This window comes from Temnothorax americanus, unplaced genomic scaffold, assembly GCF_048541705.1.
Source record: "Temnothorax americanus isolate GAGA-0224 unplaced genomic scaffold, ASM4854170v1 Scaffold16, whole genome shotgun sequence".
Lineage (NCBI taxonomy): Eukaryota > Metazoa > Arthropoda > Insecta > Hymenoptera > Formicidae > Temnothorax > Temnothorax americanus.
The window spans coordinates 4,033,348-4,048,031 of record NW_027509297.1 but is presented as its reverse complement, the minus strand read 5'-3'; the positions used below and the strand labels follow the sequence as shown (position 1 = coordinate 4,048,031).

At 43.9% G+C, this 14,684-nt stretch overlaps 3 protein-coding genes across 7 annotated transcripts in view; 2 read left to right on the top strand and 1 right to left on the bottom strand.

Annotated features, from left to right (window-relative positions):
* Positions 1–3,065, bottom strand: part of Scalloped (TEA domain transcription factor 1 homolog scalloped) — a 167,242-nt gene extending 164,177 nt beyond the window's left edge. For 2 of the 5 annotated variants that reach the window (XM_077402835.1, XM_077402839.1), the window contains exon 1: positions 2,927–3,065. Coding sequence is in view for 1 of the 5 variants with exons in the window: in XM_077402838.1 (XP_077258964.1) it covers positions 791–815 (25 nt within the window). In the remaining 4 variants the exon portion in view is untranslated. Of the gene's footprint in view, positions 1–790; positions 2,372–2,402; positions 2,762–2,926 lie in introns of those variants that run through there. The other 3 variants (XM_077402836.1, XM_077402838.1, XM_077402837.1) reach the window with 2 other exon arrangements.
* LOC143895589 (proton-coupled amino acid transporter-like protein acs) overlaps positions 1–14,684 on the top strand; it is a 231,777-nt gene that overhangs the window by 167,160 nt on the left and 49,933 nt on the right. The gene's annotated exons all lie outside the window — the stretch shown is intronic.
* Positions 3,127–14,468, top strand: LOC143895591 (uncharacterized). The gene is made up of 2 exons (XM_077402845.1): positions 3,127–8,221; positions 12,089–14,468. The coding sequence occupies exon 2, from the start codon at positions 12,113–12,115 to the stop codon at positions 12,659–12,661; it is 549 nt and encodes a 182-aa protein (XP_077258971.1). The 5' UTR covers positions 3,127–8,221; positions 12,089–12,112; the 3' UTR covers positions 12,662–14,468.

Sequence of the window (14,684 nt, the reverse complement as noted above, 5' to 3'; positions counted from 1 at the left end):
CGTTATGTCTTATAATCGATACATTAGAAAAAAAAAACAGCGTTAGAAAGCAACGCAAATAAAGCGCGCGGTCAGATTTAACTTTGCATCGTAATAGCTCCGCTCGTAGACGAAAAATAAAAGCAATTTTTTATTATACGATTCAAACTCAACCGCGGTTCAGCCGTTATTGTGAGATTCGATAATCTATATAATATTCTAACAATAAGCGTCTCTCGACTCATCAGCAACTCGTACATAGGTACACAATCTGTGTCTTTCAATAACCTTTCCACTGCCTTTGCCAATTGTGAGTTTAAAGACCACGCGAGCCGTCTCGGTCCGTCGAAACTTGCCGAAACGCATCGGCAGGTTTAAGGTGACGTTCGTAGTAAGATCCGTCGCGCTGACGCTCGCTGTTCCAGCCGCTCGGTCAGGTGCGCGCCTGTCGCTTAGTAAAGACACGTAAACAATGGATGTGCGTGACGATCGCGCGCAGCTGTTGACGGTCTCGAGGAGACCGACCAAGATCGACCACGGCGAATAACAGAACGCGGAAAAGGAGTCTCGCTGTATCGGCTGCGCGCGCGCGCGAGAAAGAGAGAGAGAGAGAGAGAGGACTAGAAAAATCGCGGACTGCGGCATACGCGGAGCGCACGTTTCTACGGGGAACACTCTCGCGCTCGTCCGCGCTCGCACGCATCGGCGACCGAAGCGAACGGAGAGCCGGAGACTCGCATTCAGTCGCATTCACTCGCACGCACGCACGCACGCACGCACGCATACACAGAGAATAAAGGGAGAAACTCACTCCAGAAATAATGCACAGTATCCATCCAAGCCGCGGTGGCGAAGATAGGACGTTGCCTTCCTCCGGGATTATCGGAGCGCGCTCAGCAGAGACCGTACGACAAAACGACACAAAACGTCAGGTTTCCCCCTAAGTTTCCTCCGCGCGACGACACCGATCTCCTCCTCCTCCTCCTTCTCCTCGTCGTCGTCGTCGTCGTCGTCGTCGCCGTCGTCGCCGTCGTCGGCGTAGTCCGACGACGACAATGCACCACTGACACTCCCCCGGGTCGGCGATTTCACGTCGCGGTAGTCCCGTCGCCGCACCGCGCCGCGCCGCGAAGACGACGAAAAATCGACGCCGGTTATCTCGTCACCGCGGGACACTCACCGGTCTCCCGACGGCGGCTCCTCGTCGCGCGTCGCGTGCATTACCCCGCGGCACACGTTTTTCTCGCGTTCGTTTTTCCCGTCGGCGCGTTTACGCGCGATCGAGCAAAGCAAGCACGCAGGCACGCACGACGCACGACGCACGACGACGAATATGTCACGTATACGAACGACCGGCGGACACAAAAATGTACACTTTGCTCGCTCTACCTCGCGTAGCGGAGAGAAGACGCGAGATCTCGCCGGAGTGCTCCGATTGAGCTTCGCGCCTCGCGACCGAGGCACGGCGAACGGCGACCCGACGCGATGCGATACGTCGCGCGCGTCCGCGTGCGCCGCGACACTTTTCAAAACAATATACAACCAACGCACCAACCAGCGCACGTCTCACCCCGTACGTGTGCTCGCTTCAAGCGCTTTCTCGCGCCACCGCCGTGCGCCACCGCTACTCCGCGCCGCGCCTCCGCGGCACCGTCTCGTCGTCTCCGTCACCCTTTCCCACCCCTCTATCGTCGCTATCTCTCTTTCTCTCCCTCTCTGCCCCCTCCCCTACCTCCTACCTTCCTCTCTACGGCGGTTTTTCCGCACGCACACGCCGCCGCGGATCAATAATTCACCGTACCAATTCGCTAGAAGCGGCGAGCGGCGCGGCGAGCAGCGACACGAGCGAGCGAGCGAGCGAGCGAGCGAGCGAGCGGACGAGCGGGCTGCTGGACAGGCGACTATAGGCGGAGAGAGCAGCACGCGTTTCCGTCACGGCGCCCCCGCCCCCGCTCGCGCGCCGCACGCACCACCGACGCACACCGCACCGTCGAGCGACGAGCGACGAGCGACAACCGCGAGAGTAAACCCTAACCTCGACGGTCAGGTGAGCCGCGAGCCGCGTCGCGTCGCGCTGCCCTGAGCTGCGCGCTTGCGAATCGACTCGTACGCGCTGCCGACGCGCACAGCTGACACGAACGACACGGCACGCTTGTGTAAACACGCGTAACGCGTATGATTCGGAGTACGCTCCGAATGCCGGATGCACCGTGTAAACAGCCCTCTATATACGGAGTAAACACGCCGGTTGAGAGCGCGCGTCTCTCGCTCTTTCTCTTTCTTTCTTACTTTTTTACTTTCTTTCTCTCGGTCGACTGCCTGCCGGCGAGATCGTTTTTCTTTCGCCTTTTCTCTCTCTCTCTCTCTCTCTGTCTCTCTCTCGCGCACGCGCGCGCAAACTCTTTCTCTCTTTACCTACGCACCTGTCTTTCCTTGTCTCGGAGCAATTGAGCAATTGCGAATTGCGAGGGACCGACCGCGACGGCGGATGCAAGTCGAACGCGCGGTCGCGGAGTATACCCGGAGCCGGAGCGGGTAAGTAATAACTAACGGCGTCGGCGTCGCTCACCTCGCTCGGTCGGAGGCAATCCCACGAGTCTCGTGCGGAATACGCGCGCTACTACGTCGGTCTTTCTCTCCGTGTCTCTCTATCTCTTTTTCACGCACGCACGTACGTCGAGATTACGGCGTCTCTCTCGCGCTCCCTCCTCCCTCCGTCTCGCTCTCTTTCGTCCGTCTGTCGTCTGTCCATCTCTCTCTCTCCGCGGGTAATCGCGCCATCGTCGCTGCGATCGGACTCGTTCCTCGCGCGCGGGCCCGTTGCGAGACGCGAGACGACGCCACCGTCAGGACTCAGGACTTCGGGACGTCGTCCACACGGGCGTGGACGCGCTCGCTCGCGTACGGCGTTTCGAGCACTGTAATTTTGTATCGCGTAGTTACTTACCGCTTGGCTGAGCTGTGTGACGTGGCGGCACGCGCGCGAGCGCGAGGGCGGCCCTTATTTTCGCGGATGAAATTCGCACGGCGTTATATCGACGCGCGGTACTGCACCACGGGTAAATACGAGGACGGTCACTCTCGTGTTTTTGGAATGCCAGGAATGGCACGAAGAATCTGGACAACGCACACGCCTGCTGCGCAGCCGGTCTGCGCAGTGCGCGCACGCCGCCACCACGCTGACACCGCTTAGGTGGCCGCGGGAGAAACCAGAATCCCGGACGCGGCCGACGCCGACCGAAGCGACCCGAACTCCGAAGCCGCGGCCGCGGCTCTCGCTAGCTCGCTCCGATCCCCAGCGCCACTCCGCCCTCGCGCTCGCGCTCGCGAAGCGTCCTGCCCTCCTTCCCTCCCACTCCCACCCCCACCACCGGCTACCTTATCCCCGTGCCCCGTGCTTCCCTGACCTGTCGGACCAGTCGCGTCACGCACGTAACAGAGGTTGGGTGCGCTTGCACGTCCGTTCGCTCTCTCTCTCTCTCTCTCTCTCTCTCGCTTCAGGTTCGAGGGGCACTTGTTGAATTTCTGGGGTCGCATTTTAGGCTTTGCAAATAAATGCGCTAATAAATGAGAATGTAGTATCACCGGGTTCGAGGAGGAAACTCGTAACTGGCCAATTTACGCATCTTTCGTGCGTTAATTCTCTCGAGTGATGATACGTAATCGAATAGAACGATAGAATATACCGCCCGGACAAATTGGGAAAGCAAAAATAGTTTTTACTACATTTTACATTTTGCGAATATATTTTCCATTACGTTGCACGATGTCCGACTTATATTTTTGCTACGTAACGCGCTATTTATCTATATAATACTTGTTGCGCATAACGTATCTAAATCTTTAATTTGTCGCTGTAATACAATCGCATTTGAACATCGCAGCGGTTATCGAATACTGAATATCGAATTTACACTTAAAAGAAACTATTGTTATAAAGAAGAAAGGATAATTGTTAAGTCCGATTTATTTTTTAAATTCGTATGTCTTATACATATATTTTGATTTTTTGAAACATGGAAATTGAATTCGATCGCAAAAATCTCGTTCATGCGCCGTCCTTTTAATAATTGCGATTGATTTTAGATGTGCAGCATTTTACAAAGTTATGAAATAACTTCACTTTTTAAAAGAATACCTACAAAATGTTATTGAAACTTATCTTGCTCGGAAAATAATTCCTTTGTAAACTGTAGTTAAAACGCTGATATATATATCAGAACGCGTTTTTTTTCTCTAAGGCACCTCTAAAATTGCCGGAAGTGTTTTTAAAGGCCATTTGGCAAAAGTTTTTTTTCATATTTCCGTTCGTATTCGAAATATCAGCATCATGTAGCATATATTATATTATGTTATATATTATATGTGCGTCCACGCGCGTGTGTATACGTCGGAGCGCTTTAATATTTCAGGGAAAATATAAAGAATATTCTTTATATTTTCCCAACTAACCTTCCATTGTTCTTCTTATTAAGGGGGGAGACTCGTGTCTTTGACCCTTTTTTTGATAATTTTTTATAAAGAACTGAGAGTATTTATTGAATCCTAATAAAATACATGATAATGTTGGCGATCAAATATACAAGAAAAAATTTTTTTATAGTAGAAAAAATACAAAATGGCGGCGCTGCTGCTGCTCGAAGTTGTCGTCTAGATTTTGCGCGGGAGAATGCCCAGGTCCTTGTAATGAACTGAAATCAACAATTTTTTCGTTAAATTATGATCCTCCGATGCGCATGAACCTAAATTTAGCAAAAAAAAAATTGAAAAATAGAGGACGTTTTAACAAAATTTGAAATTGTGAAATTTTTTTAAAAAACGTCTTTTATTTTTCAATTTTTGGTTCGTTGATTTCAGTTCGTTACAAGCAGGACCTGGCATTCTCCCGCGCAAAATCTAGACGACAACTTCCAGCAGCTGCACTTTGTATTTTTTTCTACTGTAAAAAATTGTTTTCTTGTACATTTGATCGGCAACATTAATATGTATTTTATTAGGATTCAATAAATACTCTCAGTTCTTTACAAAAAATTATCAAAAAAAAGGGTCAAAGACACACGAGTTTCCCCCCTTAAGGATTTTATTAGGAACTAGGTAAAAACCAAAGGGTAAAGAAAAAACAGCAGTTAAATCTATTGCAAGTATATTGATTCAAAATTGTAAGTTAATAATTAGGGTTAAACGGACAATCCTTGACACAATCATTGGTCAATCCTAGACTGCAATCATCTCTTTTTAATTTATACTTTTCAAACTCCGACAATGCAATGTGTTAAATCTTTAGAATTTAAAACTCTAATTTTAATAAGTTCGATGTAGATCTTATATTAAAATGTTATATAAATTATTAAAAGATCTATTATGCTCACTTACGATCTATTTTGAAGCGCTTTAATTATAAAGAAACATTTCTTCGAAAAATTTTGTAGTGGACGTATATTGAATCTTTATAAAAGTCAGTTAAATCATTTTTGAGATGTGGTATATGCCGGTATGAAAAAAAGTTCTTTCAAGATGTTTTAAAATCTTGCGGTTATTTCTTTCCGAGATAATCAACTCATCTTTATAATCATAGACATTAAGAAATACATCTAAGAAGTTTTATATAAAGATTCAGATTTCATATGATTCAAAAATAAATTTAAAAAAATACATTTAGTTTAAGCAGGAGCAATTATGTACTTCGTTCTATCCATTTAACTTTCAATATTGAAAACTATTTTCAATTCTCCTACGTCACCATCATTATATATTATACATAGGTAATTCAATTTATATTTCATGATTACACGCACGGTGTACGGTGTACAGTTTTACATTTATATATTGAATTTTTCATGTATAAGTCTTTCTATTTTTAATTCCTAAAAAGCTTTTCTGTTTCATGGACCCCTGACTAATATATCCATATACGATATATAATAGAAAACTAACGCACACACAGAGATCCATTCCGCAAAAGCGCTATGCGATAGTAACGCAGTACCTCAAAAAGGAAAGCGCACCACAGATTAATAACGATGACGTCAAACAGTGCGCTCTCACAAACCGAAATTCGGCGCGCGTACGAAAATAATGCCCGGAGCTGTTAACTTTTGCCGTTGCGACTGGCACAAAGCCCGGCCGTAATTAATACCTTTAAACGTTTGCCGCGCAATGAGCTTCTTTTGTCAGTCGGATGCATTGTATTGCACAAAAGTTTACAAACAGGTCCGAGCAGTAGATGCAATGTGGCAAAGCGCGACGCGACGCGACATGTTGTATGTATGTACGTACCACCGCCGGCGCCGCGCGACGTCAGGCTGAAACGAGAGATTTTCATTCATTCGCGTTGCGTGTGTCGGTGTCGCGCACGTCGAATGGAAACGGCAAACCTCGATTTCGCCTGGCGCGTCCCTTCAATCACTTAATTGCGTTAACACTAGATTTCTCCCGCGAACTTCCGGCCCACCGCGAAAACCTACCGCGTTGCCTATTAAAACTGCAGTCGCGTTTTTTCTTCGCGCGATCGTCACGCGATTACCGCAAAGTACCACGCGGCTTTCGTAATCTTGCATTCTCGCGCATAAGTGCACTTTATTCAGGCACTATATCTCCTTCTTATTTCGTCGCATTTAATATTCATATACCAGTTCGAATGGTTTCGTTCTCTTCAGTCTCCTTCTTTAAACTATGATTGTCGATTGTCCAGAAGTTGAGGGGCTTCGACATTCGCATGTACCATGTACGTGAAATCTAACCTTGTATCTTTGTGCAATCTTACTGATTTCATCTCTCGCAGCACAGGTGAAATTCTCAAGTCGAATCTCTGTGCATATCCAATATTTCTAACCATCTCAAATCCTCCGCAAAATTTTGTTTCGACACACTTTTAAATTATATTAATAGATATTAATTTTACTGGTACAACCGACGATATCGTGCGTGCGGCTTTCGTAATGCGATACTGTTGAAAAAATTGACGAAAATTTGCGTTAAAACATCGAATTATCATATTTGATGCTAACAAAGTAAAGCTCAGACTTGCGTCGAGCCTCAATGTCCCACTTGTTGAACAATTGAACGATGAGAGGTTTGAAATGTTTGATAATGCCATGCACAATCGATCATTATGCGGGCATGAATTTGTTCGCGTGAATTTTCTGATACTGCAACTCGATGAGGATAAAAGTCATTCGTTTCGATGCGCATAAGGCTTTCTCAATTCCGCGGTGAAGCTACATTCGCCTGACCCTTCTGCCATGCATGGGTATCGGAAACACGCGTATGTCGGGATCGCGTTGTGCCCAGAGATAAAAGGCTATAGTTTTATCTGATAATCGTAGCTGCGTATCATCGCACTTTCCTTGCCGCGAATACGCGGAACACAACGAGATAATAATAGAAATTCCACCAAAGGCATAATCCCCGAAGACACTGTGCCGCGCCGACAGCGCGTTTTCTAACGGGGCGGGGGCGGGGAGGGCTTTAATGGTTGGGAAAAAGGAAAACGGCCGTGGCCGAGGGCCGAGGGAGAGAATGAAGCGCGCGGCGCGGCGAGCTTATCTTATTTTAATGCGCGGCATATGCGGAGTCTCGTTCGCGATGAAATTGACAATTATATCCCGCTCTTTATACCCTATCGCTTATTCGAGCTATTTCGACCCGGGCGTAACGCACGGCACAGCCGGTATGCCGCGAATTTTATTTAACGTCGATAGCCGTAAAGTCATAAAACTGCCCCGCGGCCCGTCGCGTCGCGTCGTTCCGCGATGCCGAAGATAACTAATTGAAAAGCGTAGAAATAACGCTATGGCAACAGTGGACAAAAGTGGAAGCTGTCTTTTCATCGTTTTCGTCGTGGGATCAACAATTACTGCTGTATAGAATATAATTGTTGGCCGCGAGTGCAAAGAAAAAAGAAGTATACATGCGTGCCTCGTTACACATACTTATTTATATATATTAAAGATTTACAATGTACATATATATTTTTTTCGTCTCCTGTCTCTCCACGTGTCGCGAAAGAAACATCGCACGCGCGACTCCGCGTTATGCAACGATGCACTTTGCATTCGGCCGCGTCTGCTGACTTTACCTGGAGGATGGGTATAGGTTCATCGACACGCACCGCATCGCGTCCGACGCTCCGCACCTGACTCCTGCAAGAAATCTGCAGCGTCGTCGGACGTCGAGTCGACATCACAGTCGAGCGCCGTTCTGCACGAGCCAGATATAAATATGTAATATGTCCATGCGCAAGGTAAATTAAAAAGAAATCGATAGAAATTTATTTTGCAAAGTTATGAATTTATAATCTTTTCTCGGCTTACATTCGTCGACTTCCTGTCCCCTTCTATTTCTACTTGTCTATCCCATTTTTAATCCTTAACATGGGTAATTCGAAATAAAACGAAGATAAATTTCTCTTTCCGTTTTTACATCCGATGTATAGGTAGTCGCTAGTCGCTAAGTAATTTTACTTGTTTTTTTCATATGTCAGGAACGAAAAGATATAGGAGAAAACCCAAAAATTTTTAAACGAATCTTCAAGTTTAGAATTTTAAATTCACTGATATTGTTTAATTTGACCGAATTTTCTTTATCTTTTATAAAACATCTTTAAATAAAAGTTAGTAAAGTTTATTCTATTTGTGTAACAAGTAATTTGTTAGATTAAGGAAATTGTGTAGCGTTTCTATCACATAAAACCGCAATTTGAAGGGATCGTCGACGGCGACGTAGTAGTATCGTGCGTGTATTGTTTGGAGTTGCATCGTCTGATACGGAAGACAGTTAATTCTAGTCCGCGTCTAAATTCATGGCGTCACAATGCTCAGATTGGACATCGCGTTAGCCGGAGCAACTCAGAATTATAACCGTAGAGTTACAGTCAAGATCATAAGCGTGCACGCGATGCTCTTGTTTCGCAATGTCACGGAAAGCGTCGACGTCGCAACTATTACATTCACAAACTATACGCGCATTTTGAACGTTGATTTTATGTAGAAAGTTTGACTTCTAATAATTTCTAAAACAACCAAGATTTTCGATCGTTGTATAAAAAACACGAGATCATTTTTATTTGAAAAAAAAATGAAGAACATAAACTATAAATAATGGCATATATTATCGATCGTTTGTGCGGAGACTATTAAAACATCCTGTTTAATGAAATAAGGTGCAAATTATACGATATATAAATTATTACAATTATTTGTCGCGATGTCTTGTCTAATCTTCTGAAAAATTCAATTTGGAATCACTTGGAAAATTAAATGCGAATTTAACGATGCACACAAAGTTATGACGCACGCTGTGTTGTTAGTGCAAATTTTTGATGGAAAATTTCTCATCGCATTTTTTGACGATATTTCAAAGACGACGTCATTTTATATTGTCAGTTTTGCGACACGGCGCTTTTCCTCTATCGGCGTTGCTTTTATTTAAAAAGAGAAATAAAAAAAAAAGAGAGAGAAAAGGAAGAAGAGTGAAGGCTTCAGGTCCGCCCCATACCAGGACTTTGCGTCGCCCTCATAAACTTGGAAAACATTTCTTATAAACGGCGGATGTTCCGCGGGGGTGAAATTCCTGACGGGTCTTATCATGGCAGAGATTTACTCGCAAGGACGGTGAGGTATAAAGTATTAAAATATCACGCGAATGGCGCATTCGAAAATTCCTGCTGCACCTAAAAGCAGAGACGCTGCTCGCGCAATATAAGGATTTTCTCCTTTAGACGGAATCGCCTCGCGGTAAGCGACTCTAAATTATTCGTTTCCTTATTTCCTACCAACTTTTATCATACGCCGACTCTTACTCTCCTTTTTTCTTACTTTTTCTTGATCAATTTAATTTGTGATTTTATTTACTGTTACGACACGCAAACATGCAGAATTAAATTTATATGATGTAATTGACGAAAATAAAGTAAAGACTATAAGGAACGAGTAAGAATCACAATATAAGATGCTATTACGTAATTTTCAACCAATAAATTTTTCAGTATTTGTAAAATTAATTCTTTTCAATACGAGATAATTATGTAATTATTATATAACCATTATTTGTAATAGTCTCTTTCAATTTCCGATATTATTTTATACATGTCTCGCGTTATCAGAATTTAAGATTGTTAAAATGTTGGTATTACTGGAAAGCATAGAACAATTTAAAAATTAATTTCAAAGGAAAATTTACGAGAAAAAATTTCTCGTAAATTGAGAAAATATCGGCTCCGTTTGATAACAAAAATTTGTAAGTCGAAAGAATCGTGGTAAAGTCTCTGATATTTCACTCCTTTGTATCATCCCTTCGATCGAGATTTCACACACGAGGATAGAACATGGTCTTCGGAGGCGCGAGAACGTCTACGTCTACTCTTATTGTATTCGATCGTGTGCAAACGAGGACAAAGCAACGACGGAAGAAGACGCGGAAGAGACGCGCCGAAGCAAGGCGGGTGTGAAAGGGGTCGAAAGGGGCGAAAAGCGGCAGGAAGCTCCCGAAGAGGTGGAGGGTGAAAGGAGAAGGGAGGTGAGCGCGTACCTCACCTGGCATACCGGGAGAGTATCGCGACACATTTTGATCGAATTCTTTTCGAGGTCGGGGAATGCCGGTATCTCCCGTAGATATTATTACATATTTAGGCGGTACGCGCGGCCCTCTCTCTATCTATCTATCTCCCTTTCACCTCGGAGAGATAATACACTTAGAGACGTATTCTCCCTCTCTCTCTCTCTCTCTCTCTCTCTCCCGGCGCGGCGCCGCGGGGCATACATATCTGGCTCACTATACTTGCGCCACTGCTGTATCCTCATAGCTCTCTCGCTCTCCTCGCACAGACCTCGAAGGATCGCAGTTCTGCGCGATATCCTGCATATCTCGGCATACCGTCCCCGTCGTTTCCGACATTGTTCCCTCGGCCCGCCCCCGCACGGCTCCCCGGCTCCGAACCCGGACGCGGAATAATCCCACTCGTTCGACGTCTACCGGGCCCGGCTTCCCGGCCGGATTCCATTCGATTCTGGTACCGAGCTTGTGCAGGGTGAGAAGCCTCGGCATCGGGCATGATAATTGGATGCTTTTCCGCTCGCCCATCCTTCCACCCTGTGCCGCCTGCCGCCATTCCCGAAAAAGCGCGACGGAAAAACGCACGTAGGGGCTCCGTTGACAAAAACCTTGAAAAAACGCGTTACACGAATACGCAAGATAGTATACAAAGGGAGCTGATCCCGAAATAACGATCCGTATTCTATGACAATTAAATATTAGGAAAAAATTGCCGTGCAATAAAAGAATATCATTTTAAATCGTTCGGTTATTAAGTAAAAAATATTTTTTTCACGTCTGCAATTAGGTAATTCCGTTACGTCCATTACGCGTTCACGTCGCTAGCCCGGTAACGTTGAAATGCGTTTGTTGAATATTCAATGTCCAGTCCAGTATCCGACTCCCGGAGGACAACGATCATAAGCGCTGGATTCTATTAGCAAACAGTCACGAGAACAATGGTGCATCGTCGATGCGATTCCGTCGATATACAAGCGGGCGAGTCGATGATCGAGCCCGATAAATGCCGGCCACCTTCCTTCGGCACATTTCACGGCGAACGTCCGTCCCGGGATACTATTCGCATATCTAAATCCCGTAGAACGTCCCTGTCCGTACAATTCCCAGAATTGTTACCAATCCGCGGGACCACTTGCCGCTACACTCCTTCGTGCATGACCGGCCCTTAATTCGTCAAGAACGCCGTTTCGCATCGTCGCCGTCGTAGTACGTGAGCGAACAATGCCAAACCCAAAACATTCGAAATGCGTCCTAGGGTTCTTTAACCCTTAGCTATTACGTACCCAAGTCAAATCTGACCTGAATCTCGACAAATTTAAAAAAGACACGTCATATTACCGATCAGATTGTTACTTCTTTTCAAAATAAGAAAACTTAAGTTTTTTTTCACGAGCTGTACTTCTGGTTTTTACAAATCATATTTTAACCTACCGCGGCATTAACTGAAAATATATCAATGCTGTCTTGGGGTCTTCTAATCTTGTCTAGAATAATATTTCTTTGGAAAAATCTTCTGTTTACAATTATAGTAAAATGTCATATTCTGTGAAACATTTAGTAGTGTCGGCAAGACGGTACAAGGATGTCTGAAAGGCGTTCTACGTTTGACGATCAAACAAAATCCGAAGATACCAGCCTCGAAGGAATGTACAAGAGCACGTCCGACATCGACGAGGATCTCTTGGACGCATTAGCGCTGTTGCACTCAACCGAGCGAGACAGTGCGGAGAAGCTTCGTCGGATGCTGGACACCTACATCGAAAGGAAGCACGGCATCGAAAAGACTTTGGCCGCCAGAATGCCGAAACGATTTTTGCAAAACGTCGACGAATCCGCTCTTCCGATACAATTCTCGAAGAGACACAACGACCACGTAGCGCAAGGACTTAGCGTGGTAAAAACCGAGATTTGGAACGGCAATCCTGAGATCATTTCTCTTCTCGAAGTTGACGAACCGGAGAGCATCGAGAATCGTCGGACGTCCGACGTAAAAGTGTTCGAGGTCGATTATTACGAGGATTGCTGCGAGGACGGCGGAAAAGACATTCCCAGAATTTCGATTCCCGACGAAGGATTCGCCGACGGGACTGTGTGCAAGGTTTTCTTCAATTTAAGCCCGATCAGTTTATAATTTATAGCTCAAACGTGAAATCGCGAGACTGATGTAATCGTGTGACCGATTGCCTTCGAGAATAACCGCTGCGCTGTTGACTTAAATAAGTTGTGACATCTGTGGTGCGCGTGAAAAAAATCTGTAACGGCACAAAACTGGGACCCCTGATCTTGCTGGAGTACCATCAGGAGCATCGAGAAGCTTATCATCTGTTGTGTCATCAGCCCCTGATTAGCAACGTAGGGGCGTTTACGACCCTAGATTCGTATAGCGGTGCAGACGGTGCGTGGTGCGTTGAAACTCTATAGCTCGGTAGCTCCTACGAGGATTAAAATTATAAAAAAGGGACCCGTAGGAAAGTTCGACGAAATAGCGATACGGTCAAAGAGAATGCAAACATTTCGGGATTGAGAATGTACTTGGGAAAAGGGACGGTTTGTTTGGGATGAATGGTAAGGTTTGGGAAGAACGCTGACAAATATTGACCTTAGAATATTTTTTCTTGCTTTCTTACATTAGTCACAGGTCTTGATGTAATATTTCTAAATTTGAATATATTGTGCGCGAGACGGGAGGAAAGAGAGAGAGAGAGAGAGAGAGAATTTTGTGTACTTATAGATATCACATTATACCTTTTCTCGACCACAGAAACTAAAATACTGTTTGTTACAGTCTTGAAGTAACAATGAGCCTTAAATAAATTATAATCAATTTCGAATTAAAAAGTTATTTGTTAATTAAAGAATCATTTTTTATTTAATTTCAAGTACATAATTTTATGCTTTAAAGCTATCAAAAAGATGTTCAATAATATTTTTGCGCTGAAAAAATTGACTGAATCGATAAACAATTTTGTAGTAAAAAAAACCGCAAAATGTAAAATAATACAAAGACCTACATACAAACGTAAGTATGTGTTGGATACAAAATATTTTAAGATTACATTTACTAAATGCGTTTAAGCAACACGTTTTCAGTAACAAAATCTTGAAAAATAACATGAAAATCATGTTGTCATCAAGCGAGCTTTAACGTAAAAGCGGACCAGCCTGTTTAATCGAGTGACATTACGTACCATAAATAAATGCTCCAACTCACCTGTCCAGTTCGATCAAACTTTTCGACGTAAAAAAATCAGCATATGAAAAAAATATTGTATAGGTATACAGATTCGTCGATAGAAAACACAATTATGCGATCTCCATTATTTACGAAGGACTTGGCGAATGTTCCGCAGAAAAATGGAAGTCTATCACTCTTCACACGCACATATTCGCGAAAAAGAGAGTTGGGTCTACCCTGTTAAATATTAAAAGGTGAAATTTTAATCAATACCTTGAGTTAAATAACATTTTGTTATTTTTAACTAGCATGTGTGTCAAAATTTACGTAGCACTACACAAAATAGTTAGAAAAAAATGAGAAATAAAACGGATATTATTTTGAAAATAATAACCCACGATAAAGTACAAACAAATGTATATTATATTATTGCATTTGTATTATCGCTAAAATATACATATAAAGATTGTTTAATACATTAAATATTTAATTAAATATTAAATATTTGAAATTATCAAAGTTATATGTTTCAATTCTTAAAAAATATATTATATGTTTATTTAGTGATTTAGATAATTTAGTAAATTTAGAGAAATTTTTCATAAGAGCAGATTGTGTTGGTTGTACACGATAGTTTTTATTTGACAATCATTCGTTACAAATAGAAATCATTCTTGCCCTGATCGAAATCAGTGTGTCGTAACAAGTCCGTTACAAGTCATCACATACACATAAATATACTTTTAATCACAGTATAAGGCAACCGCCCTAAACTGATTACGAGAAATATACACTATGTTACAAAGTGGTCGCAATGCTCATCGGAAATAGTACATTACACCGGATGATGGCTCGACCAATCGTGTTTATGTGCGTGTGCGCATGTATTATATTATATGTATGTGTAGGAAAGTACAGTTATTTCATATAGTGACATAAAATCAGTAGCCATGCGAACAGAATGTTCGAGCCTTTGTCC